Consider the following 27,748-nt stretch of genomic DNA (forward strand, 5'->3'; position numbering starts at 1 on the left):
GAAATTTTTCGTAAAATTTTGTTTGCACAATTCAGAATTCTACAAAAATATGCAGTTTTTGCCATTTCGTATTGTCTATTAGTGTTGTCTTGAGTAATTATAAGCTTTGTATTTGTGTCGTTTAGACGTTGAATTTTTCGTTTCGTTTTTTTTCTTTTCTGTCTTTTTTGTTTTAATTACTCCTCTTTTTTGTATGTTTGTAAGCAGGCAAAAATAATCTTATCTTTAATACATTCTCATATTTGTTGTGAATTTTGAAACATTGTTTAAGTCTAATCGGTGGACTAACACATTTCTTGACCAGAAATGTCTTCGTGTGGGTAGCTCATAGCTATCCACACATAGCTACCCAATCAACCCCGGGCCCCGTATCACCTAGAGAAGATCAACTCACTATATCACCATAGATGCAAATACCATTGATTTTAAAAATTCCATTTTAAATTTCTCGCCCAATTAATGTGTTGCCGCTTACAGGAGGCAATGGGCAGTGGGGGAGGGGGACTATCCCCCTAGATTTCCCCTATGCTATGAAAAATATCTTTTTTATTATTTTCATTGAGAAATACTTTTTCGGTATTTTCAATGAAAATATTACCCCCCCCCCCAGATTTAAAAAAATACATTCTGCCCACCTCAAAAATTTTAATGACTGGCACCCTTTAACCAATAATTAACAGTGATAAATTTTTGTTAGTTAACAATTCCATTTCCGGGAGTTAACTGTAAATTATCAGCAAGAACCGGGCAGCGGAAACAAGCTTAAATCACTGCTGACCAGTTTAAGTTTTTAGCATGTGGGCTTGCTCATCAGTCAACATGTACTTACAGCGCATAGAAGACCAGTTAGTGAAAAAAGAATCATGTATTATTTAAATATTTTTGTTGAGATACTATGGTGATGTCTATGAATAATATATTCTACTTGATTGGCGCCATTATCACAGACTCATAGGGAGATGAGGTAACAAATCAAGGAAGCCAATGACTTTGGTCACAGATTAATCTCTGCTTAAGCGAAAGACACAGTCCATTGTATTTGAATAATAGAAGTGCTTTGAAAGGCAAATTTGCGATAGTAAAGCAACAAGTACACCAACCATGAAAATAGTGTTTATGACAAGATGGATCAAAATAAATATTTGTAATAAATAAATAATAACAGATTAAATCAAGATAAATGAATTACCGCAGGTTGGTACTGAACACATCAAAGGTAACACCTTAGCATCACAATACTAAAGAGTCACGTACCTCCAGTACCGTATCCAGGATTTTTTTCCAGGGGGGAAAGAATTTTTGGGGGAGGAGGGTTTTATAAAAAAACTTTAAAAAACACATCAAAAACATGTTTATTTTTGTTTTTGTTACGTTTTTACGAGTCGGACAAACATTTTGGGGGTGGGGATTCAAACTCCCTAACCCCCTGGATAAGGCCTTGCGCTCCTTCAATGCATTATTTATTTTTTGGTTTTCCCCTGACAACTTCGTATGGAAGGGGTGGTACTAGAAAACTTGGAGGGCCTCATTCAAATGAAAATTCGGAGTTTTAGGGCCAATTTTGAGGGAAAGAAGTTATTTGAAAGTAGCCATCTCACTCCATTGCTTTATTGCTACACGCCCGCCCCTCTAGTCCCCCGTAGCTTGGATCAATATTTGTAGATATTAAATAAAAAAAAACTAGTTTTTTTAACTGAAAGTAAGGAGCGACATTAAAACTTAAAACGAACAGAAATTACTCCGTATATGAAATGGGTTGTCCCCTCCGCAGTCCCACGCTCTTTACGCTAAAGTTTGACTCTTTGCCACAATTCTACTTTTTAAAACAATGAAAAACTTTAGCGTAAAGAGCGTGGGACTGCGGAGGGGACAACCCATTTCATATACGGAGTAATTTCTGTTCGTTTTAAGTTTTAATGTCGATCCTTACTTTCAGTTAAAAAAACTAGTTTTTTTTTATTTAATTTCTGAACGTTTTTGAATTAATGCATGTTTGATTTTGGCTCTCCGCACATAAATTATTGAAATGAAATTAGTATATTAATTTTTTTTGGCTGAATGGCTTTCTCTTAGTTTTGATCAGACGATTTTGAGAAATAAGGGGTGGGGAAGGAGGCCTAGCTGCCCTCCAATTTTTCGGTTACTTAAAAAGGCTACTAGAACTTTTAATATTCAACGAACGTTTTTATTAGTAAAAAATATACGTAACTTAAGAATTAACTTACGTAACAAACTTTTATATTCTTATATTTTTATTATGTGTACGAGGGGGTTTGTACCCTCGTTAATACCTCGCTCTTTACACTAAATCGTAAGTTTTGTCCCAATTCTTTAAGAATGACCCCTGAATCAAAAAGGCCGTAGAATAAATAGTTGAAATCACTAAAAATATTTTAGCATCAAGAGCGAGGTATCTATCTCCTCCTAAATACCTCGCTCTTTATTCTAAAGTATTTTTAGAACCCCTCATATGCGTAATAATCTCTGTTCGTTTTAAATTTCAATGCTATTCCTTACTTTCATTTGAAAAAACGTTTTCATGTTTATTTTTTCACTGTTTTTTTTTTATAGTAATGCTAGAAAATCCTGCGCCCTTTTCATTGAATTTTTCTTCCCCCGTGACATATTCCTCAAAGGAAAGATCCTCCCAAAAAGCCCTCTCCCATCAACCCCACCCCCCAAACCAAAAAATCCCCATGAAAACGTCTGTACACTTCCCAATAACCATTACTATATGTAAACACTGGTCAAAGTTTGTAACTTGCAGCCCCTCCCTCAGGGATTGTGGGGGAGTAAGTCATTCCCAAAGACATAGTTATTATGGTTTTCGACTATATTGAACAAAATGGCTATCTTAAAATTTTAATCTGTTGACTTTTGGAAAAAAATGAGCATGGGAGGGGGCCTATTTGCCCTCCAATTTTTTGGTCACTTAAAAAGGGCACTAGAACTTTTCCTTTCCGTTAGAATGAGCCCTCTCGCGACATCCTAGGACCACTTGGTCGATAAGATGACCCCTGGGAAAAAAAACAAAAAAAAACAAATAAATAAACACGCACCCGTGATTTGTCTTCTGGCAAAAAATACAAAATTCCACATTTTTTAGATAGGAGCTTGAAATTTTTGCTATAGAGTTCTCTGATATACCGAATGCGATAGTGTGATTTTCGTTAAGATTCTATGACTTTTAATGGATGTTTCCCCCTTTTTTCCAAAATAGGGCAAATTTTCTCAGGCTCGTAACTTTTGATGACAAAGACTAAATTAATTGAAACTTAATATTTAGAATCAGCGTAAAAATTCGAATCTTTTGATGTATCTTTTAGTGTCAAAATTCCGTTTTTTAGAGTTTCGTTTACTATTGAGCCGGGTCACCCCTTACTACAGTTCCTTACCACGAACTGTTTGAAAAGAAAATAATTCGGTATTTCGGGGCTTCTGACATTATTACTCCTTTGCGGAAGTTAGGCTCAAAATTGAAAAAGGATTATAGTTTTTCTCTGGGCCCCTTCCACCTCTTAGTTCGTTTATTTTCCCGTTAGTTTTCACCTGTTTTCGCTTTATAGTTGTGTTATCTCTTAGCAGTAGTTATGGTTGTGGTATATATGTTTTATCGCTCGTATAGTTGTGTTATTTTCAAATTATACTCCATAATAGAGAGGCTCCGAACACCCAGCATTGTATATTAAGCTCTTAATTTGACGTTTTTTTCTAACGTGACCAGATTCGTCCTGCGCCCTTTTCATTGAATTTTTTCCCCCATGGCATATTTCTCCAAGGAAAGATCCTCCCACATAGCCCCCTCCCTCAACTCTACCCCCAAAACCAAAAAAATCCCCCTGAAAACGTCTGTACACTTTCCAATAACCATTATTATATGTAAAGACTGGTTGAAGTTTGTAACTTGCAACCCCTCCCCCAGGGACTGTGGGGGAGTAAGTCATCCCCAAAAACATAGTTATTATGATTTTCGACTATGCTAAACAAAATGGCTATCTCAAAATTTTGATCCGTTGACTTTGGGAAAAAAATGAGCGTGGGAGGGGGCCTAGATGCCCTCCAATTTTTTTGGTCACTTAAAAAGGGCACTAGAACTTTTCATTTCCGTTAGAATGAGCCCTCTTGCGACATTCTAGGACCACTTGGTCGATACGATGACCCCTGGGGAAAAAAAAAAAAAAAAAACAAACAAATAAACACGCACCCGTGATTTGTCTTCGGGCAAAAAATGCAAAATTCCACATTTTTGTAGATAGGAGCTTGAAACTTCTACAGTAGGGTTCTCTGATACGCTGAATCTGATGGTTTCATTTTCGTCAAGATCCTACGACTTTTAGGGGGTGTTTCCCCCTATTTTCCTAAATAAAGCAAATTTTCTCAGGCTCGTAACTTTTGATGGCTAAGACTAAACTTGATGAAACTTATATATTTAAAATCAGCATTAAAATGCGATTCTTTTGATGTAGCTATTGATATCAAAATTCAATTTTTTAGAGTTTTGGTTACTATTGAGCCGGATCGCTCCTTACTACAGTTCGTTACCACGAACTGTTTGATAAATTTTTTCAAAACTTAGGGAAAATTGAATAAAAAAAATGTCTTTGTTATTATTTGGGATGAGGTTTACACACAGGTTAGATACCAATACAGTTATGAAAACTCGCTTTATTTTTGGGACACAGTGCGCGGTAGCGAAACCAGCGGCTGGCGACAGAAAATTGGCAGTCTGAATCTAAAAGTCGGAGCAATTCACAGCTTAGATACCAATATTAGATCCCACCTATGGTGTTGTAGTACGATCTACGCGTCGGAGCACGGGCTTGGAGGAGGCGCCAAGTTCAAAGCTCTGTACCAAAAGCCTCTCATGGGCAAGATAGGAGTTTTCATAACTGTATTGGTATCTAAGCTGTAGGTTTACATGCTTAAGTCCTTGGACTAAATGGACCCCAATGGAGAAGAAAAAAGAAATAGAAATTTTGGTTCCACCTAAAACAGAACCCAACCAAGGGCCGATATAGGATCAATTTTTTTTCAAAGACTTGAAACCTCAAACTGGGCCAAGGGGACTCCAACATACAAAGTTAGCCCAGCATAATAGGCCAATAAAATTGGGGCCCTTTTTCCAATAGGCTTGAAAGTTATATCCTGAAGTCCTGAAGTCATAGAAATCCTAAAGAAAAAGAACAACTTGAAAAGAAAATTTGATTCCCACGACAATGAGGCGAAAAATGGTCAAATTTTGTTGTTTTTAAGAGTATGGGCTGCCCAAACAAGGAGCCTGAAAAATGGCTGAAATTTAATCGTGTAAATTGGCTAGAAACTGTCAAAGTTCGCTACAAAGGGGAAACTAATGTGAAAAATAATGTCGGGGGCACGTAAAAGTCCATGATCAGAAATAAAAAGAGTCAAAAATAAAACGGAGCTTTGTAGTTTATTATATATTTGTGCAAATTTTGCACAATAAATGTTCTTTCACACAGACTAGTACAGATTGTTCTCTATCGAACTAACACCTAAGCCTCCTCCCATTGAAGTATTCCTCCATAGGAACCATCGTCAGAAAATTGAAAAATAATTAGATTAATAAAATGAAAAAAAAATGTGTATGTAAAATACCAATATTTTCTTCCTCCATTAGTGGATCTATTTAGGATTAAATAAAAAAAAAACAAGTTTTTTTAACTGAAAGTAAGGAGCGACATTAAAACTTAAAACGAACAGAAATTACTTCGTATATGAAAGAGGCTGCTTCCTCATCAACGCCCCGCTCTTTACGCTAAAGTTTGACTCTGTCTATCAATTCTTCTTTTTAAAACAGTAAAAAACTTTAGCGTAAAGAGTGGGGCGTTGATGAGGAAGCAGCCTCTTTCATATACGAAGTAATTTCTGTTCGTTTTAAGTTTTAATGTCGCTCCTTACTTTCAGTTAAAAAAACTTGTTTTTTTTTTATTTAATTTCTGAACGTTTTCGAATCAATGCATGTTTTGATTTTGGCTCTCCGCAGAGGAATAATTAAAACGAAATTTGCATATTTTTTTTTTTGGTTAAATGGCTTTCTCATAATTTTGATCGAATGATTTTGAGAAAAAAAGAGCGAGGGAGGAAGCCTAGTTGCCCTCCGATTTTTTGGTTAATTAAAAAGGCAACTAGAACTTTTAATTTTTTACGAATATTTTTATTAGTAAGAGATTTACGTAACTTATAAATTAGCTTACGTAAAGAACTTTTGTATTCTCATATTTTTATTACATATATGAGGGGGTTCGCCCCCTTGTCAGATCCTCGCTCTTTACACTAAAGCTTAAATTTTGTCCCAATTCATTAAGAATGACCCCAGAATCACAAAAGCCGTAGAATAAATAGTTGAAATTACTAAAAATACTTTAACGTAAAGAGCGAGGTATTAGGAGGAGGTGAGCCCCTCAAATGGGTAATAATTTCTGTTTGTTTTAAGTTTTAATGCTGTTCCTTACTTCCAGCTGAAAGTACTTTTTCATATTTATTTTTTCATTGTGTTTTTAAATAATGCTAGTAAATCCTGCGCTCCCTTCATGGAGGTTTTCATCCCCCATGACAAATTATCGATGGAAAGTTCCCCCAGCATATCCTCCTCTTCTCAACCCCTCCCCCAACCAAAAAAATCCTCCTGAAAACGCCTGTACACTTCCCAATAACCATTACTATATGTAAGCATTGGTCAAAGTTTGTAACTTGTTGCCCCTCCCATGGGGACTGTGGGGGAGTAAGTCGTCCCTAAAGACATAGTTATAAGGTTTTTCGACTACGCTGAATAAAATGGCGATCTCAGAATTTTGATCCGTTGACTTTGGTAAAATAATTAGCGTGGGAGGGGGCCTAGGTGCCCTCCAATTTTTTTGGTCACTTAAAAAGGGCACTAGAACTTTTCATTTCCGTTAGAATGAGCCCTCTTGCAACATTCTAGGACAACTGGGTCGATACGATCACCCCTGGGGAAAAGAAAAAAAAAACAAAAAAACAAAAAAACAAAAAAACAAATAAACACGCATCCGTGATCTGCCTTCTGGCAAAAAATACAAAATTCCACATTTTTGTAGATAGGAGCCTGAAACTTCTACAGTAGGGTTCTCTGATACCCTGAATCTGATGGTGTGATTTTCGTTAAGATTCTATGACTTTTAGGGGGCGTTTCCCCCTATTTTCTAAAATAACGCAAATTTTCTCAGGCTCGTAACTTTTGATGGGTAAAACTAAACTTGATGAAACTTATATATTTAAAATCAGCATTAAAATGCGATTCTTTTGATGTAGGTATTGGTATCAAAATTCCATTTTTTAGAGTTTTGGTTACTATTGAGCCGGGTCGCTCCTTACTACAGTTCGTTACCACGAACTGTTTGATTCAACTTGGTATTTCTGAAATAAAACTATTTCAACGAAAAACAAGAGCTCATATGGCATTTGTGATGAGAGATCAGATCCGGTTCAGTTATGTGAATCACACATCTAGAACATGTGCTTATTCTCGAACCCACCAAAGAACTAGAAATCCCCCCAACTCCCACAAAGAGATCGGATCTGGTTCGGTATGTCAATCACGTATGTAGAACCTGCACTTATTCTTCCCATCAAGTTGCATACCGATCTCTCTGAACTCTCTAAAGCACTGGAAATCCCCCCTCCCCTGCAACTCCCCCAAAGAGAGCAGATCCAGTCTGGTTGCGTCAATCACGTATCTAGGAATTTTGCTTAGTCTTTTCAACAAGTTTCATCCCGATCTCTAAGCATTTTCCAAGATTTCCGGTTTCCTACTCCAACTCCCCCCAATGTCAACGGATCAGGCCGGGATTTAAAATAAGAGCCTTGAGACACAAGATCCTTCTACATACCACATTTCATTAAGATCCGATCACCTGTTCGTAAGTTAAATACCTCATTTTTTCTAACTTTTCCGAAATAACCGTCCTTCGACTCCCCCCAGACAGTCCAATTTGGGAAGCGACTACTTCTAATTTAATCTGGTCCGGTCCCTGATACGTCTCCCAGCTTTCAGCGATCGTTATATTGATCACGTATCTAGTTTTGGATCTTCTTCATGTAAAAATTGAGTGGTCCGGGATTCGAGCCCGAGACCTCTTGCACCCTAAGCGAGAATCATAACACTAGACCAGCAAACCAGACTTAAGAACAACAATCATTTGTTTTACCGGCAAATAAAATTCTTCTCAACTATTTCGTTCGCTTGTTCCTCCTCCCCCCCCAGATGGTCAAATCGGGGAAACGACTATTTCTAGTTTAATCTGGTCTGGTCCCTGAGACGCCTGCCAACTTTCATTGTACTAGCTTATCTGGAAGTGCCCAAACTACCAAAACCGGGACATATAGACACACCAACAGACCGACGGACAGAAATTGCGATCGCTATATGTCACTTGGTAAATACCAAGTGCCAAAAAAAAAATGCTATTAATAAATCCATGTTAATATGAAAGCCACAAAATCCGTTATATTGAGGAACAACGAAATAAAGTCCCCTAAGACGTTTTATGTCAATAACTTGGACTTCAGCATTTCAAAGTTGCTATGATGCAAATGAAAATTAGTGGCGTCCGTAACTAAAACTGAAAAACGATATCTCTACGGCAAAATAGAAAGGTGGCGGTTCTGCTTTCAGTTTGGGAAAGAGAGTGTCGGAGGCTAATGAGAGTGGAAATTCAAGCTAATCTTGGAGAAATAAAATAAAATCAGCGTAATCGAATACCCCGCAATATGAAAGCTGTCTATTCTCTTATTTTACCCTAAAGAGTAGATGAAAGAAGAAGCAGAAGAAATAGAAGAGTAGAAGTAAAGTAATAGAAGCCAGCAGTACTACTGCTTCTCGGATGGCTTGAGCCAATTCTAGTGTAATTGAACTGAGTAAGCTTACAGTCGATGAAGCCTTGGTTCTAATCTATTTCCTACTTATACCCTTGTCAACACTGCATAGGTTTACTCCTATTCAATATCAAATCTTCTTTGGTATAAGGCAATAGCTTGAGCTTCTAATTCTATGACTTTCCACTAGTCCCAGAGAAAATAAGGTAAGAACATCGAATGCACAAACCACAACTTTACCTCATTCTATTTACAGGTGGTGGGGCAGGGGCCTGTCGTTTTTTGAATCTAGCCACTCCTCCACTTCCTTTAGTGCTGCTAGTGTCACTTATCATGCTCATCGTTTCCAAACTCTTTGCTGATGATATTTTTTCAGAGTAGGAAGGAGCACTAACAACTGAAGACGTTGCTAGAGGTGGCGTAGTTGGCGAGATGCTATTGGAGACATCTGGAGAAGTTGAACGCACGGGGGAAACACTTCTATCACCAATACTTCCTCCACTAAGACTACTGCTGTTGACAACACTCTGGAAAAATTTGCAAGTCAGTTTAAGCTTGAAAAAGAATAACTTAGATTATACCTTAATAGAGTAGTGAAAGACTGATTAAATTACAAAGAGAATGGAACGTTATAAGCAAAAATAATGTGTAACCCACATACAAAATATGGCTGATAAAATTTTATATCAGCTTTAATGATGATCATTTAAAGTCTCTAACAAACCAATCCTCCGCATTGAAAGTCCTACGGATAGCCACCTCCTTTCTCAAATCCAAAAAAAAGTTTCTAAAAAAAGTATAGATGAGATTCAATTATGAAATTCAATTATGTCCAAGAATTTACCCTCCTCCCATGTAAATTACTACAAACTCAAATCCTTATTAGCTTCTAGGACCTGATCTTATTTTTTTCAAATTAAAGGTACGAGCGGCGGTAAAATTTAAAACGATCAGAAGATATATTACAATATTAGAGGGCTGAAGACTCCCTCAGCTCAGTCAAATTAATCTTAGAAATAATTATCTATATTAACCTTTTAATTTGCATCTACTGCGTGTATTGTCGTACCTTGCAACGGATGGATTACCCTTTAGCAGCGTTTCTACAGAAAATGAGGGGTTTACTACGTAGCTCTTTTTTGAACCGACGGGCTATCTCAACATTTTCAGGTGATGGACTATTAACCCTATCCGTGCCAAAGCTGTCATTTTGCGTTGTTAATTCTCTTTTGCTAAGCACTATGAACATATATCAAACTATGAATTTATGCTCCGAATCGACTAGCCCCATTCTGGCATCCACAATTTCCAAGTCGGTATGCCCACCCCCTGGTGGGGGTGGGTATGAATCCCTTTTCCGGTATGAATCCCCCGGAAAACAAGCTGCAAGTAAACACATGTCCATGGTATCGTTTGTCAGAAAAAAACACAAAACAGAAAAAAACACAAAATTCTGTATTTACATAGATATAGGACGGAGACGATCCGTAATTAGTCGTCAGACTTGCTGACTTTGATTGTGAAATTTTCAACAGCATGGCGCCCCTTTTAGGAGTATTTCCAATTTTCCAACAATATATACACGGTCGTATGCTAATGCTTTCGGTAGCTTTAAGGTGGCTCGAAACCTTAAAAAAAAAAAAAAAAAATTGCGAGCCTCAGCGTCAGCTGATCGTCTCAAAAACAAAGGTTCCATTAGCGAAATATTTCAACATCCCCAGAGATATTACTCAAGTGAATTGCCTTATAATTTTGGTAAAAATTAACAGGGCCAAGTTTAAAAACAACCATTAACGCCACTAACGAGTGGCTAGTTTAAAACAAAGGAATATATAACATTTTGCTAATTGTTAAGCAAAGCGCATTCTATTAAGTATACCTAAAGCATAAATGATATGTCCCTTTAGTCGGCCAGGTTTTAAAGTAAAGCAGGTATTGCCACAGGGAACTCCCAGAGCTGTCAAATTGCCCAAATGATATTTGCTTCTAGCTGTTCTTAGAGTTTTCCTAGCAGGTATGCTAGAACATTTTTTAGAGACTGCCTTTACTTGAACTTAAAAAAAGATTCTGCTCCCTTTGATCAAACAGTTCGTGGTAACGAACTGTAGTAAAGAGCGACCCGGCTCAATAGTAACCAAAACTCTAAACAATGGAATTTTGATAACAATAGCTACATCAAAAGAATTGCATTTTAATGCTGATTTTAAATATATAAAGTTCATCATGATTAGTCTTACCCATCAAAAGTTACGAGCCTGAGAAAATTTGCTTTATTTTAGAAAAGAGGGGGAAACACCCCCTAAATGTCACAGAATCTTAAACAAAAATAACACCCTCAGATTCAGCGTATCAGAGAACATTTAAGTAGAAGTTTCAAGCTCCTATCTACAAAAATGTGGAATTTTGTATTTTTTGCCAGAAGGCAGATCACGGATGCGTGTTTATTTGTTTGTTTCTTTGTTTTTATTTTTTTTTCCCCAGGGTGATCGTATCGACATAGTGGTTCTAGAATGTTGCGAGAGGGCTCATTCTAACGGAAATGAAAAGTTCTAGTGCCCTTTTTAAGTCACCAAAAAAATTGGAGGGCACCTAGGCCCCCTCCAACGCTAATTCAAATTCCCAAAGTCATTTTCCCAAAGTCAACGGATAAAAATTCTGAGAGAGCCATTTTATTTAGCGTAGTCGAAAAACCTTATAACTATTTCTTGGGGACGATTTATTCCCCCACAGTCCCCGTGGGAGGGGCTACAAGTTACAAACTTTGACCAGTGCTTACCTATAGTAATGGTCATTGGGAAGTGTACAGACGTTTTTAGGGGAATTTATCGGTTGGGGGAGGGGCTGAGAAGAGCAGAATATGTTGGGGAAACTTTCCATCGAGGAATTTGTCATGGGGGAAGAAAATTTCCATGAAGGGAGCACAGGATTTTCTATTATTATTTAAAATAAAACATTGAAAAATAAATATGAAGAAGTTTTTTTTCAACTGGAAGTAAGGAGCAGCGTTAAAACATAAAACGAACAGAAATTATTACGCATATGAGGGGCTCATCCCCCCCTAATACCGCGCTCTTTACGCTACAGTATTTTCAGTAATTTCAACTATTTATTCTACGGCTTTTGTGATTCAGGGGTCATTCTTAATGAATTGGGACAAAATTTAAGTTTTAGTTTAAAGAGAGAGGTACTGACGAGGGGGTGAACCCCCTCATATATGTAATAAAACATGAGAATACAAAAGTTCGTTACGTAAGCATTTATAAGTTACATATATCTTTTAGTAATTAAAAAATTCGTAAAAAATTGAATGTTTTAGTTGCCTTTTTAAGTAACCAAAATAATCGGAGGGCAACTAGGCTTCCTCCCCCGTTTTTTTTTCTCAAAATAATTCGATCAAAACTATGAGAAAGCCATTTAGCAAAAAAAAAAAAGAAAAAAAAATTCAAATTTCGTTTTAAATATTCCTCTGCGGAGAGCCAGAATCAAAACATGCATTGATTCAAAAACGTTCATAAATTAAATTAAAAAAAAAAGTTTTTTTTAGTGAAAGTAAGGAGCGACATCAAAACTTAAAACGAACAGAAATTACTTCGTATATGAAAGGGGCTTTTTCTCCTCAACGCCACGCTCTTTACGCTAAAGTTTGACTCTTTCTCTTAACTCTACTTTTTAAAACAGTACAAAACTGTATATAGATGGATAGATAGATAGATGGATTGGGCCATGGCATAAAACAACAAAGTAAAAATAATACCACATGATATTAACTCATTTAACAGGGTATATATTAATAACTTTGAAAAAGCATAATAATAGCAAAAAGATAACAAAAAAGGCACATAATACTAAAAAACTCAGACAATTACACAAAATTCACACACATGATCAATATATTTTAAATTTTTCAAAGCTACATGAATCATGGCTACAAAGGAGAAGAAAGAAAATGCTTCAAGCACACCATATAAAATAACATTCAACATTCTTTTCTTGTCCCGCCTATTGTCCACCTTCCAAAAATCCCTCTCTGTGCTGCATGGCTACACGTGCGTACTTCCTCGCATTCTTAATATCCACTTTACACTTACTTTATAAAATCCCGACTATCAAATCTTTCCCATTTACTCCCATCCCAAAAGTTTCTAGCCTCAAATCATTTAACTCCTTACAATTGCACATAAAGTGCTCTAAGCCCTCATTTTCTCCGTACAACGGGCAAAAATACAGGCCCCTCTGTGACCGAAACCTCCCCAAATACTTCTTTCTTTCACCGAAAGGCGTAAAATAATATATATATATATATATATATATATATATATATATATATATATATATATATATATATATATATATATATATATATATATATATATATATATATATATATATATATACTGAAAGGCTTTTTCTAATATTTCTGGGAAGGTAGGAGTCTTTTTTTTTATCTTATATAAGCTCTACACGTTATAGTAAAACCGTCCCTTCAATTTTAAACAGTTTGGCCATACAAACTAAAAAAGTCTATTATGGAAGAGAAAGGGCAATTTTGAAGGTACCATCCTTAAATCATCGGCAACTTTAAACTTGATAAATCTTATATATTTGCACAAAAATTATCTACATGGTCGGCACAAAAAGTGTCTTTATCACGTATATAATGTTTTTATTGACAATTACAATTAACAAACTTGACTCTTTATTTGACGTGAATCCTCCTGAATTAATTGACATATATTCAGAGAAACAAATTTTCTTTATAATCTGTTTCGAGAGGCTAAACTTCTTTTCTTTTAACGCAAACATAAACAGCACAACAAGAATCAATTGTCCAAAATTCTTCGTTCATTTAATACCTTTCTCAGTCCAAATGTCTTGCAATGGAATTAGAAAAAATAAGCAATTTCCCTCACTCAACAAGTTTTAAAAAGTTCGGAAAACTTGTGCCTTTCTTAGAAATGGAATAGAAACGTTGTACTGGAAATCGAATGTCTCTTTCAAACGAAAAATAGTGCTCCGGCATGGCATTAGATTATTATTTCTTTCTGTTTATAGCTTTTCTACATCCAGAAACGTGAAATAAATAGAAATAGCACAGCTTTCGACGGTTAACACGTGGAGGAATTTGAAAATAAGTCTCAGTGCAAATTAGTGGCATTGATAAATGTAATCTATTTTTAGAGTTACGGTACATTATGTCAACTATTTTCTAAGGCTCCCCCGAGTCTTTTTTGGGAGACAGTGGGCGATATTTACAAGAAAAAACGTCTTTTATTGCTATTAAATAAAAAAACAAGTTTTTTCGACTGAAAGTAAGGAGCGACATTAAAACTTAAAACGAACAGAAATTACTCCGTATATGAAAAGGGATGTTCCTTCCTCAACACCCCACTCTTTACGCTAAAGTAAACTCTTTCACAAAAATCTGCTTTTTAAAACAATAAAAAACTTTAGCGTATGTGTTAAGATTCTATGACTTTTAGGGATGTTTCTCCCTATTTTCCAAAATAAGGCACATTTTCCCACGCTCGTAACTTTTGAACGGTATGACTAAATTTGATGATACTTATATATTTAAAATCAGCATAAAATCCGAGTTTTTTTTATGTATCTATTAGTATCCAAATTTCGTTTTTTAGAGTTTCGGTTCCTATTGAGCCGGGTCGCTCCTTACTACAGTTCGTTACCCTGAACTGTTTGAAAGTTGGTTCCAAAGACAAGTGTGAACACACACCTGGACACAGGATAAAAAAAGAAGAGGGAATCCCCATGTGATGGGTATGAAGGACTCACCCGAACTTTGAAGCTTGTCATATGGAAGTGTATTGGTGCTTTTGGATGTTTCAACACCCACCTCTCCCCTTCTAAACAATCGTTCTAAGCCATAGTTTACATTTTAAATAATTTTTCCTAGCAAGTTTGATGTTCAGAAATAAATCTTTTGCTACACCTCCCCCTCCTCTAATTGTTCCACCTGTGTATACTTTGTACTGCTTTTCCCAGTATGTGCGGGAAAAAATGAAACAGGTGCGCAGCTTAGAAACGAGTTTGTGGGATGTGGATCCCCCACCTCAGTGAAGATAATGTAAAGAGATCCCTAAAATTATAAGTCCCCTTAGCCCTCTCTCCAAAAGTCTTTCCTAAAAGTTCCAAGTCGACCCCCAAGCCATGAGACAAAATGTTATGTAATTACCCAATCTAAGCAAAAAAATGTCACCTTTAATGGAACCTTCTGACTGTAATCAATCGCTATATTCAGTTATAGTTGCTTGTCCTTAGGCACAAAAAAAAAAGAATAAGCCGCACACTCTTACTAGAGCATCAAACCAATTGACTAATCGGATCTCTGCATACCATCTATAGCATCACATCATAGTTTTTAAATTCGCTTTTGTCCGCCTGAATCTCATCGACGCTCTAATTCATATAAAGTAAGGGTGATAAAATTCACTTTTTGACTTGACTCCCCTCCAATGTTGAAACATAGACAAGCCAAGAATTAAATTCATTAAAAATATTTTGAGATTTTACTGTTTTTTCTTTCGTAATTCTTCAGCTTTGTGTTGGGTATTCAGTTGTGTTATGAAAAAAAAAAGAAGAAAAATACCTCCTTGAACCCTGAAGTTTTTTTTTTGCGTATAAGAATTGTTCTTATTTGTCTTGGAAGGCTGTCACTTCATTCATGCACTCATTAGGTTAAGAAAATTAGCAAAAGTATTGAATTAACTTTTACTTTTCTCCACAATTCAAAGGGTATATCTTTTCGGGTATTTATCAGATCTTTGTATTTTTTTTGTCTGTTGATAGAACGAAAAAAATTGCAAGAAAAAAAAAGAAAAGAAAACAACAAGAGACAGTTTAAGCCAGTGAAAAAAAAAAGAAATTTGCCTCCTTGAACCCTGCGGTAGTATTTTTTCGCGTATAAATCGATGAGCACTACCCATGTATTCATCGAACATTATCTTTTTCACGCAAAAATCCTGGCGCACAGTAGAGGCAGCAAAACACAGAACTCTTCATACACAATCGGTTCTTTCAAGAAAAAAAAAAAAAAAAAAATCAAAGCACAAAAAAGCGTCCTGTAAACGCTTCACTATCATTTAGGTGGCTGCCCTAAAAAACAAGGGACAGTTTAAGCTAGTGAAAAACAGAACAGAAAACGTTTGATAATAAGTAAAACGATGATAAAAGCCCTCAGAAAAAAACATAACAAAATCAAAATAAAGGCTTTTTTGTTTTTATTTTTTCTGAGGAGTTTTATCTTTATTTCTGCTAAATTATTTCCTTTTTTTGCACAAAGGACGGCTTAGCAGAGGTCGCAATCGCAATATTTGACCGTTACTCTTCTTTTTGTACCAGCTTGAATTTTCCTCATTTTTTCTTTTTTACAATATTTTTTTCATTTCGGCATGTATGGAGAGTGTATTCTCAGAAATTACCTATGTGCTGATAAACTTAACAAACATGCATATTTTGCCCCTTTTTCATTTTTTAGAATTATTATTTTTTTCGCCAAGGAACTTTGCCCGTTCATACGTGTGCCAACTGAGGAGTGGGAAGGAACGAGCAATTGCTCGTCTCCCCTGGATTTTAAAATATCTATTCAAAATTTTCATCGAAAAAATGGGAAAAATACAAAATTACCTTCTCTCCTACATTTTGAATAATCTATTTTTTTTTAATATATTTTCATTGAGAAAAAAAAGGAAAAAAAAACTGACGAAAAGCCTTGCTTCCCTACATTTTAGTATACTAGCTCCCTAGTCGCTTCTCATATTTATTATTATATTATTTATTATTATTATATTATTATAACTAGTTGCCTTTTTAAGTAACCAAAAAATCGGAGGGCAACTAAGCCTCCTCCCCCGCTTCTTTTTTCTCAAAATCATTCGATCAAAACTATGAGAAAGCCTTTAGCAAAAAAAAAAAAAAAAAAAATATACAAATTTCGTTTTAATTATTCATCTGCGGAGAGCCAAAATCAAAACATGCATTGATTCAAAAACGTTCAGAAATTAAATTTTAAAAAACAAGTTTTTTTTCTAACGGAAACTAAGGAGCGGCATTAAAAATTAAAACGAACAGAAATTACTTCGTATATGAAAGGGGCTGCTTCCTCATCAACACCCCACTCTTTACGCTAAAGTTTTTACTGTTTTAAAAAGTAGAGTTAAGAGAAAGAGTCAAACTTTAGCGTAAAGAGCGGGGCGTTGATGAGGAAGCAGCCCCTTTCATATACGAAGTTATTTCTGTTCGTTGTAAGTTTTAATGCCACTCCTTACTTTCCGTTAAAAAATTGTTTTTTTTTAGTTTAAATTAAATTTTAAGAGCTAAAGTAGTAATAGTAGTATTTCCCAAACGTTTCAACCTAATACCCTCAGTCGTTCTCGACATATTGGCCAACCATTTAACACAATCCCTTTTAATTTATTTTAAAGCAACATTTAGTTTTATGGCATAATGGGCCAATTGCATAATTGTGGAGGGGTTGACATACATAATATCCCTAAAGACATAGTGGATGGACCGTTGTACTATGCTGAAAAATGCCCGTCTGAAAATTTTGACTCTATGCGTTTGGAAAATGAATGGACTTGAGAGAAGGGTTGCTTGCCCTCCAATCTCTTGTTACTTTTAAAAAGGGCACCATACACTCGTGATATAATTGGAGTGCAAGGGGGAGGTCTTCCCCCTTCATATATCTACTAAACATTTTAAACAAGTAAAAACAAAGTGAAAACATTTTGAAGGTTTTTTTTTTCAGTAAAGAACACATTATGTTCTGGTCTTGAGAAGGCATGGGGATTGTCACCCCTACTCGTGTTAATTTTTGCTCGTTTTGAGTTTGACTCGGTTATTTTTTGTATGATTTAAATAAAAAAATACTTTTAAAATGTTTTAATTTTTGTTAACTTTAATAAATTAAAAAATTATTAAAAATTTAAGGAATATATATCAGTATAAGTGTACTAAACTGACAATCCAGAGCTATTTATTTCAGTAAAATTATGTTCTGGTCTTGAGAAGGTATGTGGGTTGTCAACGACATAAATTTTCAGACCTTTCAACTACACTGAACAAAGTTTCTATCTCGTTTTCGAAGTTTCTACGACTGCAAATGACCATCTAAAAATTCCTATCAGATGCAATACTAAAAAATTAAAGGTTTGGGGTGGAGGTTATCCGCCCTCTGATTACTCTGAAAAGGACACTATAATTTTTTATTACCAATTCAACGAAGTCCCCCTCCGAAGTTTATACGATCACCCTTTCTACATATACCTTATATGCCCCCAGGGCATAACTCGCCTTGCCCCGAGGGCTGTGGGGTGTCGCCATACTCAAAGATATAATTTCCTGTCCTTTCAATTACGTTGAACAAAATGACTATCTAAAAATTATGATTAGACGTGTTTGGGGAAATGGTGGACGAAGGAGGGGGGTTAGTTGCCCTCCAATCATTTTTGACTATTAAAAAAGACTGGCCCTTTCAACTTCCAATCGATTGAGCTGGTTTTGAAGTTTTCACAACAACAAATGACCATCTCAAAATTGCTATCAGATGTGTTTCGGGAAAATATGAGGTGTGTGTTCCACCCTCAACCACCCTCCGATCACTCTGAGTCTTAAAAAGAGTACTAGAATTTCTGATTACGAAACAAAGAGTCCTCTCCAATGTTTATGCGATCACCCTTTCTGTATATACCTCACATGCCCCCAGGCCACAACTTAAATTCTTGCCCTGAGAGCTGTGGGTGGGGGATTGCCATCCTCAAAGACCTAATCTCCTGCCCTTTCAATTACGTTGAAAAAATGTCTATCTAAAAACATTTCATTTGATGAGCTTGGGGAAATGGTGGAAAAACAGTGACGGAGACTACACTGGCTTTCTATCATAAACACCAAGTAGAACAGCAGGGAAATTTTTTTTATATAAGACAGAGGAATGTAACTTTAAATGAATGTTTCGACCCTATATCCAAAGAACGTCCTCAACAAAATGAATGATTGATTTCAATGTGAGTTCTTTTATATTCTTCGTTTTTTCTTTTTCCTTTGTTTTCTATCAGATGCATGAACCCTGTACACCAGGGTTCGGATCCTGGTGTACCCAATTATTTAGTTTGGGACGGGGGTCAGTGGCGTGACTCTGTAAGCATAGCCAGAGTCGATCCAGCTCTAAATGGGTATCTGGAGAAATCTGGTTAAGGTAAACAGGAAGTGTGTACGAAAGCACAGGATGGTTGGCCCAAAACCCCCAATTGCACTTCCTGGCTGAAGGGCCAAGAAACGGAGATCAGCACCACCGGTAGGGACTGTAAAGTCTAATGCTGTATTCTTTACCTTTTTTTACCATTTCAGGAAAATACGAGGTGTGGAAGGGGAGTATTCACCCGCCGATCACTCTATTTATATACCTTTTATGCCACATGGCATAGCTTACAACCCTTGCCCCGAGGGCTGTGGGGGTTGACATCCTCAAAGACATACTTTCCGGACCATTCAATAACGATTAGTCGTTATTGGTTGTCTTTTTTTTGCTGTGTTATGTTTGTAGTGAATTATTAATTAGAATATGAGTTTTATGTACCCGCCCAGTTGCAAGTGCTTTTTTGCATCTTTCTTGGGGCGGGTACTGGGATATTAGTTAAATGTAGTTGGATTATGAATAAAGTGAACTGAACTGAACTGAACGTTGAACAAAATAGCTATCTCAAAATTTTCATTGGATGTTTTTGGGGAAATAGAGGGGTAGGAGGGGGTCAATTGCCCTCCAATTACTTTCTACTATTAAAAAGGGCACTGGCTCTTTCAGTTTCCAACCGAATGGGCTGTTTTCGAAGTTTCTTCGACAACAAATGGCAATCTCAAAATTCCTATGAGATGCATTTCGGGAAAATGCGAGGTGTAGTTGGTTATCCAGCCTCTGATCACTCTGAATCTTAAAAAGGACACTAGAACTTCTGATTAACAACCCGATGAGCCCCCTCCGAGGTTTATACCTTCACTCTTTCTATATAAACCTTATACACCCCAGGGCATAACCTACAACCCTTGCCCCGAGGGCTTTGGGGGGGGGGTCATCCTCAAAAAAATAATTTCCGGACCTTTCAATTATGTTGAACAAAATGGCTATCTAAAAATTTGGATTGGATGGGTTTGGGGAAATGTACGGCGTGGGTAGAGGGTTAACAGATCATACATTTATCATATTTTTTTTTCTCCAATCACTTTCGATTATCAAAAAGGCACTAGCCCTTTCAATTTCCAATCAAATGAGTTCTTTTTGAAGTTTTTAAGACAACAAATGGCCATCTCAAAATTTTTATCGGATGTATTTCGGGTAATTGCGATGTGTGTGTGTGTTTGTGGGGGGGTATCCACCCTCCAATCACTCTGAATCTCAAAAATGGCACTAAAACTTCTGAATAACAATCCAATGAGCCTCTCTGAAGTTTATACAATCACCCTTCTAATTAAGCCTTAAATGCCCCCAGGGCATAACTTACAACCATTGCCCTGAGGGCTGTGGGGGATTGTCGTCCTCAAAGAAATAATTTCCTGATCTTCAACTACACTGAACAAAATCGCTATTTCAAAATTTTAGTTGAATGTGTTTGGGGAAATGTTGGGCGAGGGAGGGGGGTTAGTTACTCTCCAATCACTTTTGACTATTGAAAAGATTTCAATTTCGAATCGAATGAGCCCTTTTTGAAGTTTCTACGACAACTCCTTCGATACGAAGTACCCTGCTCTAAACAAAAAAAATACATTGTGCCCCCATCGCTCTTTACTTAGGCAACGCTGTTGCGCTGTCTATAATCCTTTAGGCTCAGAAAACTAGAACAACGTACAAATAAAAAGTTTTATTTTTCTCTACAGATGATCGGGTTTAACTTTTAAAGAAGTCACCTAGGAACCAGGAAAAGGACTACAAAGTAATACTCCCTTCATGTAGTATTAGCTTTTCATTCATAATAGAAAAACCTTGTAGTTAACTTAATACTTTTTAAAAGCTTTGTATCCCCTGGTGAACGGCAAGATAGGAACAGTAATGAGCGTAAATAAAAAAGCTTTATACCAGGGAGATGATGGTAAAAGATATTAAAAAAAAATTACAGGGACAGAAAAACCAGCTTATCACAAAATCTTGGTCATTTATATCTATTTTTCCTGCTTGACGAACACTAGTTCTATTTGAAAAAAAAAGGTAAAACAAATAAGTCGTTAGAGGCGTAGATAACCCTTTTCATTGAAACAGATAGACCGATACATAGATGTTTAATGTCTTAGAACCACAAGGACCATAGCTACAAAGAAAAAAAAAACAACTCACACACAATCAACATTATTTTCAGCTCTCACCCCCTCAAATCCCCTACAAAAATGTTTCTCTATGAGTCATTCCCAATTTCAAATTTATTACTCTTATGTAAATTTACTACAATCATGTAAATAAGGTATTTTGCCAAAGCTTGAAAAAGATCAATTTTTCTTACTAATCAAAAATCTTTACTCCGTTCAACCACCCAAGGTCATCACTTTTGCGAACAACTCGTAAGGTCAAACTCGAGGATGGTATTTTTGAAATAAGGTTTCTGGAATGATATTTTTTTTTTTTCATAAATCGATTTCTCTTTCGAGTGACAATTAGAATTTTATATCTTAAAGACTATAATATTGTAATCAAAGGAGACTTCTTCAAAGCTTTTTTGAGGGAAACAAGAAGCAAGCTCTGTCACAAACATCTTAAGAGATAATTAAGAGCAGGAGGCAAGGTTCTTTATAATTGACAGATTTAAAACTTAAGAAGGGAACGCTGTTCCGCTGACACTTAAAACACATGCCCAAAGGTTAGAATTTTATTTTGATACGAAATTACCAAAAAAGAAATACATTTTCAAATATTATTTTATACATTTCCAACAAATCTTTTTATGGAATTAATCAAAAAAAAATTTCTAAAAAAAAACAGAAAATAAGAGCTATGTAAGCAACCTTAAACAAGCAGAAATGAATTTGTATAATAAGTCAAGCTTAAATTAAACGATAACAGTATGAATGAAGAAATAAATCCTAAGAAGCAGAAATTAAAACGAAAACATTTCAGACTTGAAAGAGACAAAAATTACCGCAAGCTACTCAAGAATGAAAACAAAAAATTACCCTCTTAATCCCCTAAGATTGAGAGACAACTTAACAACTGATACTCGCTTGTTTTCCTTAACTGATACTCAGGGTAGTTTTCTACTCATGGAACTGGAAGAGCATAGCTGAGATTCCTGCTTTCCATAACTGCTTTTCATTTACTGCTTTCCATAATATGAAGTACACGTAGGCTATACGAGCATAAAAAAGCGTAAAACAGGGATACACACCCGCGTTCCCCGTAAAATGACATTTGAACGACAGGTATAAATTTTGGTCAGTAAGAGTTTAAACAAACGCATATAATGATGAAAAATTAGGTTCACAAAGCGGGTATTACCATTCAAGGGAATATTTATTGAAGTCAAGATTAATTTACTATTTTAATCTAATTGAAACTTTATGTTATTCTTTTATTTAATACTGTGCATACTAATTTGCCTTTCATAAATGTGCAGTTCTAGATTAATAGGTCCTAGGCTGAAAAAACATAGAAACTTATGGGTTACCATAGCTAGTTGTATTTTGGGGTAAATTATACACTGCTTTGTAGGTCTTAACAGATATGACATAAGAGGATGCATATCCTTATAATCATCTTTTTTTAGCTTCATCGTTGGCTAGACGTCAGTAAGACAAAAGGTCCATTAGCGAATTCTCAAAAGGACTAGCTTTCATCGAGAGCTGCCGAAAATTTGCGGTTTGACTGTGAAATATGACTAAAAAGACAGTGACATGTTACGTCTCTTTTGTCGGCGAGCGTGCCAATCAAAGCGAATTATACCACAAGAAACTTCCAAAGTGGCCAAATTTCTAAAGTGATAATTCCTTTAGGCAGATTTTTAGCGTTTTCCTAGTAGGTATACAAGAACATTTTTACAAAATTTCATTAAAAATGAATATCTCTATCTCCGGCACAAACAGGGGAATTTAAATAGTTTTTCTACAACTTCTAGAAAAGTATGTACGGTATCGGCTTTTATTTTTCTGTAGTTTATTGGGGTTTCTTATCCAAGCTCAACAAGTTATGACAAGAAAATCCAACCGATTCTTAACAGTTTCCCCAAACAAGCTAAAAAGCTTATAATGAACAAGATAGGGCGATCCTTTAAAAGTAAAAAAGTAAGTAAGTAAGACGGCACTAGACCCTTAAGGTCCAAACCGGCGGTGCTGATCTCCGTTTCATGGCCCTTCAGCCAGGAAGTGCAATGGGTGTTTGGGGCAATCCATCCTGTGCTTTCACATCCTTCTTGCTTACCTTCCCTAGACTTCTCAAGGTACCCATTTAGAGCTGGGTCGACTCTGGCTGAGCTTACAGAGTCACGCCACTGACCCCCGTCCCAAACTAAATAACTGGTCACAACTGGGATTGAACCCGTGCCCCTTGGAAACAGAATTCCCACGCCAGTGCGCCAACCACTCAGCCAGAACGGTGATGCGATCCTTTGAGGTATCGCATCACCAAAAACAAAAGAGTTTCCAAGAACAAGGTTTCTTATTATATGAACATCCTGCAATTAAGGTTCACAAAAATATAACTATACCCCTGTTAAAAGCTCCAACTTTAAAAATAGAAATAAGAACCACTATAGATTTTCCAGGTTTTGAGTGTTCATTCTTGTGTCCTAGCAAACACTTATCAAATAAAAAACTACAACTTTCGGTCAAAAAAAGAAGGGGGGAGGACTTCTAAAAAGTCTATGAGAAAGCAATTTTCTAACAAATGACTAAAATGGTCTTTTCATTTTTCTACCCCGTAGGAAAATTATTTAACGCTACCATATTCCAAAGAGTCGAGTCTGAGTGCAAATATCAATGAAATTCCAAATCTTAGAAGGCAAACCGGATAATTTATCCAAGGGGGATGGGTCATAAATAAGAACATAATTTCTTATGCCCTTTTTTCAAACTTTCATGAGGAGCCTTCCAGTCAATCGTAGGAAAGTGGAGTTCCCCCTACCCCTTGTCTGCGTATAGATATACTCACGAGATAACCACATTGAATGCCAAATTTAACCAGTATGAGAGAAATCTTACCGTCTTAGAAGTCTTCTTTCCAAAAACAAAACTAAAAAGCCCTCTTTTTTGTTTCTGTGGCGGTGGCGGTTGAATGGCAACGGAAGATCCGTTCATGCTCGTTTTGCGTGGCATTTCCTCCCAGTTATCTGAGGAAATATCCTGACTTCTGGCGGTAACCAGAGCCACTTCACATAAATTGTAATCTTCTAGTGTGGCAGACAAATTTAGCGGCTCTAGACGATTTACTACAAGAGATAAAAAAATTTATACCATACCTGTCTACAATATATATATATATATATATATATATATATATATATATATATATATATATATATATATATATATATACATATATATATGTATATCAACAATAAACATAACAAAACCTTATGCAAAGCTTGTTTAGGTAAATAATAATCCCATTGGTCTATATATAAATCAACTTGTAAAAGGTGACGACAATTTAACATCAAAAACAAAACAAGAAACCGAAAAATGAAACAATTCGATTAACTTAATAAATAAAGAAATCAGAGAACTCGTCACTTATCCTTCTCATAAACCCAAAAACAATAGTCTTTCAGCAAACTTCGCTACTTACTCGGGTTTGTTTCCTGTGCAATATTATGTGGCAAAGTATTCCCGGCACTAGGACAAACATGGCGCACAGAAAACTTTAATCATGTAGTAACTACTCCAGGGTTACTATATTGACTTGAACTCCTTGTTTTAAGCTCGTGAACACTTGGAACCGGTAAAAAAAGACCATTGAAGCTCTTTTGAAATAAACAATGTTGGTACTTGAATATAGATAGAACATTATAAAATTTGACTAGACCAAAATTGGGCAATATCTTAAGTTCAACATACCCGGACATCACTAAAAAACGTTTATCTACACCCTTCAACACTCTAACCACATTATTTTGTAACACTATCCTTGGATGAAGATGAGCTGCGAACGTAGAAGACCCCACAGCAATAGAATATACTAGCACAAGAGAGAGATAGTGTCCTTAGGATAATATCCGGGAAAATATGCTCAAGTTTTCTTGTCATTCCAAAGCTACAAGCAATCTTGACAGAAATGTGACGGACCTGGTTCTTAAAGGCGAGGTACTCGTCCAGTACAATGCCAAGAAACTTCACTGATCTAGCACGTAACATGATGTTTCCAGTTAGCTAAATCAGCTCAATTGGGGCTTCTACCATATATCACCAAGGAGATTTTCTTGTGGTTCAACTTTAGTTTATTCAGTCTCATCCATTTTTCAATGCATAGCATACCACTTTTCAAAAGATTAAGCAGCTCCTTTTCTGCCCTAGCAGCCACCGTACAATGGGTATCATCTGCAAAGCTCGGTAAAAATATCCTTAACCTTAGAAACTTCATTAGTTGACAGATCGATGCTTATCAGGCGCTTATCCAAATCATTAATAAAGATTAAAAACAATATGAGGCCCAGAACTAATCCTTGAGGAACACCACATTTTATACTTTTTTGTAACTTGACTTAAAATCCCCTATTTTAACGCACTGGGTCCATTTATTCAGAAAAGAACTTAATAATTTCAATAGATTACCCCAAATACCACATTTCTCCAACTTTTTCATCAATATCCCATAATCCAGCAGTCAAAGGCCTTCTTGATATCGAAGAATACTGAAGCAACTTTCAGACCAAAGTCCATCCACCCTGTCATTAACTAACTACGTTAAAAATATAATAGCTTGCTTGGTCGACATCGCTTTCCTAAACCCAAATTGAGTAGAACGAAAAAATGATTGTGATTCAGGGAGCTTCGCAAATAACTCATATATTAATTTTTCTATTGCTGTAGTAAAACAAGAATTCTAGTCTCTAGTATTAGTCTATAATTATCAATATCTTCAGAGCCATTTCCTTTAAAAAAAGGTTTTACCTCTGATTTTTTTTAAACAATCAAGAAGAACTCCAAATTTATCAGCCTGAGACAATGTGCATAATTTAGAAATATTCCCCTAAGAAGGGGCTTAGCTTAGGGAAAATGAAACCATTGAATCCTACTTATCAGGTGTACGCGTGATGTAGGCTGAGTCCTTGAAGACTGATGATGCTACTTCGGCTTCAGATGCTAGTCTCTGTTATGTGGCACACAAAATGGGTCCCGACGTGCTGGAGAGCTGGCATAATCCTCTTCCCTGTGGAAGAGAAAGGAGAGCAACATAATCGGTTTTAACTACAGAAGTATTCACGTTTCTTTTAGTGCCTGGAAAGCTATTTGCTATGAACCTACTAGACAGATGGACGAGTATCCTCCAAAGAAAGAGGATTGTTCAGCAGACCCTGCTTATTCCCGGAAGATCCACTGTCAGACTAATCTTCACCATGCCCAAGTTAATACAGAAGACGAAAGAATTTGAGAGGAAAGCATATGTAACTCTTGTGAACTTCAAGGCTGCATTTGACTAGTTGGATCGTGAATCGCTCTGGCTGGTACTTGGATCAACAGTGGTACCTGAAATACTGCAAGCTGTTTGAAAAGCTTCAGGAGAGGACAGAGAGTTGCGTCCCAGTCAACTGCAAATGGAGTACGACATTCAGAATCAAAACTGGTGTCTGCCATGGATCTGTCGCCCCCTCAAACAAGTACTTTTCGATTAAATAATAGTCAATGTGATGACATGAACTACGGATCACCTGTTCTTCGGAATGCAGTTTGAAGATCGGGTTCTGACGAATATCCACTACGCAGATGATGTTGTTTTCGTTGTGACATTAATCGAACAACTGACTGACACTCTGGAAGTCCTTCCAGAAGAGGTGGCAAAATCAGTGCTGAAGAATAGCTGGCTCAAAACTAAGATACGGTTAATTGAGCCCCCAAGTACGGTCTCGCTCCCTGAGAACATAACTCTCTGCAGAGCTCCTGTTGAACGTCTAAAAAACTTCTCTTACCGTGGTATCGTGATGATAGCGTCTAATGATAGCTCCTTAGAAGGCGAAGTATGCAGCTAAATACAAAAAGCCACATCTATCTTCAGAAGACTCAATGCAATCTGGACAGTGCCACACATTTCTAGCCAAGCTAAGATGCGAATCTATAGCCCATCCGTACGCTTGGTTCTGCTCTACACAGCGAAAACATGCCTCCGTAAATCTTCAATTTAAACAGCTGACAAACAGCTCCGTTGGATTGAGGAACTTCGTTAGGAACATTCTGAAAGTTATACAGGGTTGCTTGCACTCACCTCCCAAGTGCCATTCTCCTCCAAATAGCACAATGTACTTTCAGCTGGGCTGGACACGTCTAACGTATGCCGACTTACGTATCTCGCTTTTCCAGATTCACATAGCTTTTCGTATCGACAAAAATGTAGCTGCAATACTTTTCATGGAACACAAAATATTTCATAGACTGATAAATATTGAAACATCTAGTTGAAATCGTTTTTTGACGCTCTGAGGTTTTGAAATGCCTATGTAAAAAAAACCTAGTTTGTATCCAAATTTCTACTTAAGGTTTAGAAATAAGCCCTGTTGCCAAAAATTTTAATTTTAGGTTACTACGTTACAATTTATTTATTTCTGTTGTAATCCGTGTTAAAAATTCAGATACAATTGCATCAACTAGATCTCCTAGTTAGACTGTAGAGACTGTGCTTGTTCTAAGGATATTACGTTCTGTAACCTAGGGCTTAAACCAAATTTCCGTCGATTGGGTCGCAGAAAGGAAGTGAGGC

At 36.4% G+C, this 27,748-nt stretch overlaps 1 protein-coding gene across 5 annotated transcripts in view; it reads right to left on the reverse strand.

The window, feature by feature from the left end:
- LOC136043853 (serine-rich adhesin for platelets-like) overlaps nucleotides 1-27,748 on the reverse strand; it is a 267,313-nt gene that overhangs the window by 84,771 nt on the left and 154,794 nt on the right. For all 5 annotated transcript variants that reach the window (XM_065728839.1, XM_065728804.1, XM_065728812.1 and 2 more), the window contains 2 exons: nucleotides 24,040-24,266; nucleotides 9,094-9,380 (listed from right to left, as the gene is read on the reverse strand). In XM_065728839.1, coding sequence (XP_065584911.1) covers nucleotides 9,094-9,380; nucleotides 24,040-24,266 — 514 coding nt within the window. The remainder of the gene's footprint in view (nucleotides 1-9,093; nucleotides 9,381-24,039; nucleotides 24,267-27,748) is intronic.

Source organism: Artemia franciscana, chromosome 1, assembly GCF_032884065.1.
Source record: "Artemia franciscana chromosome 1, ASM3288406v1, whole genome shotgun sequence".
NCBI lineage: Eukaryota > Metazoa > Arthropoda > Branchiopoda > Anostraca > Artemiidae > Artemia > Artemia franciscana.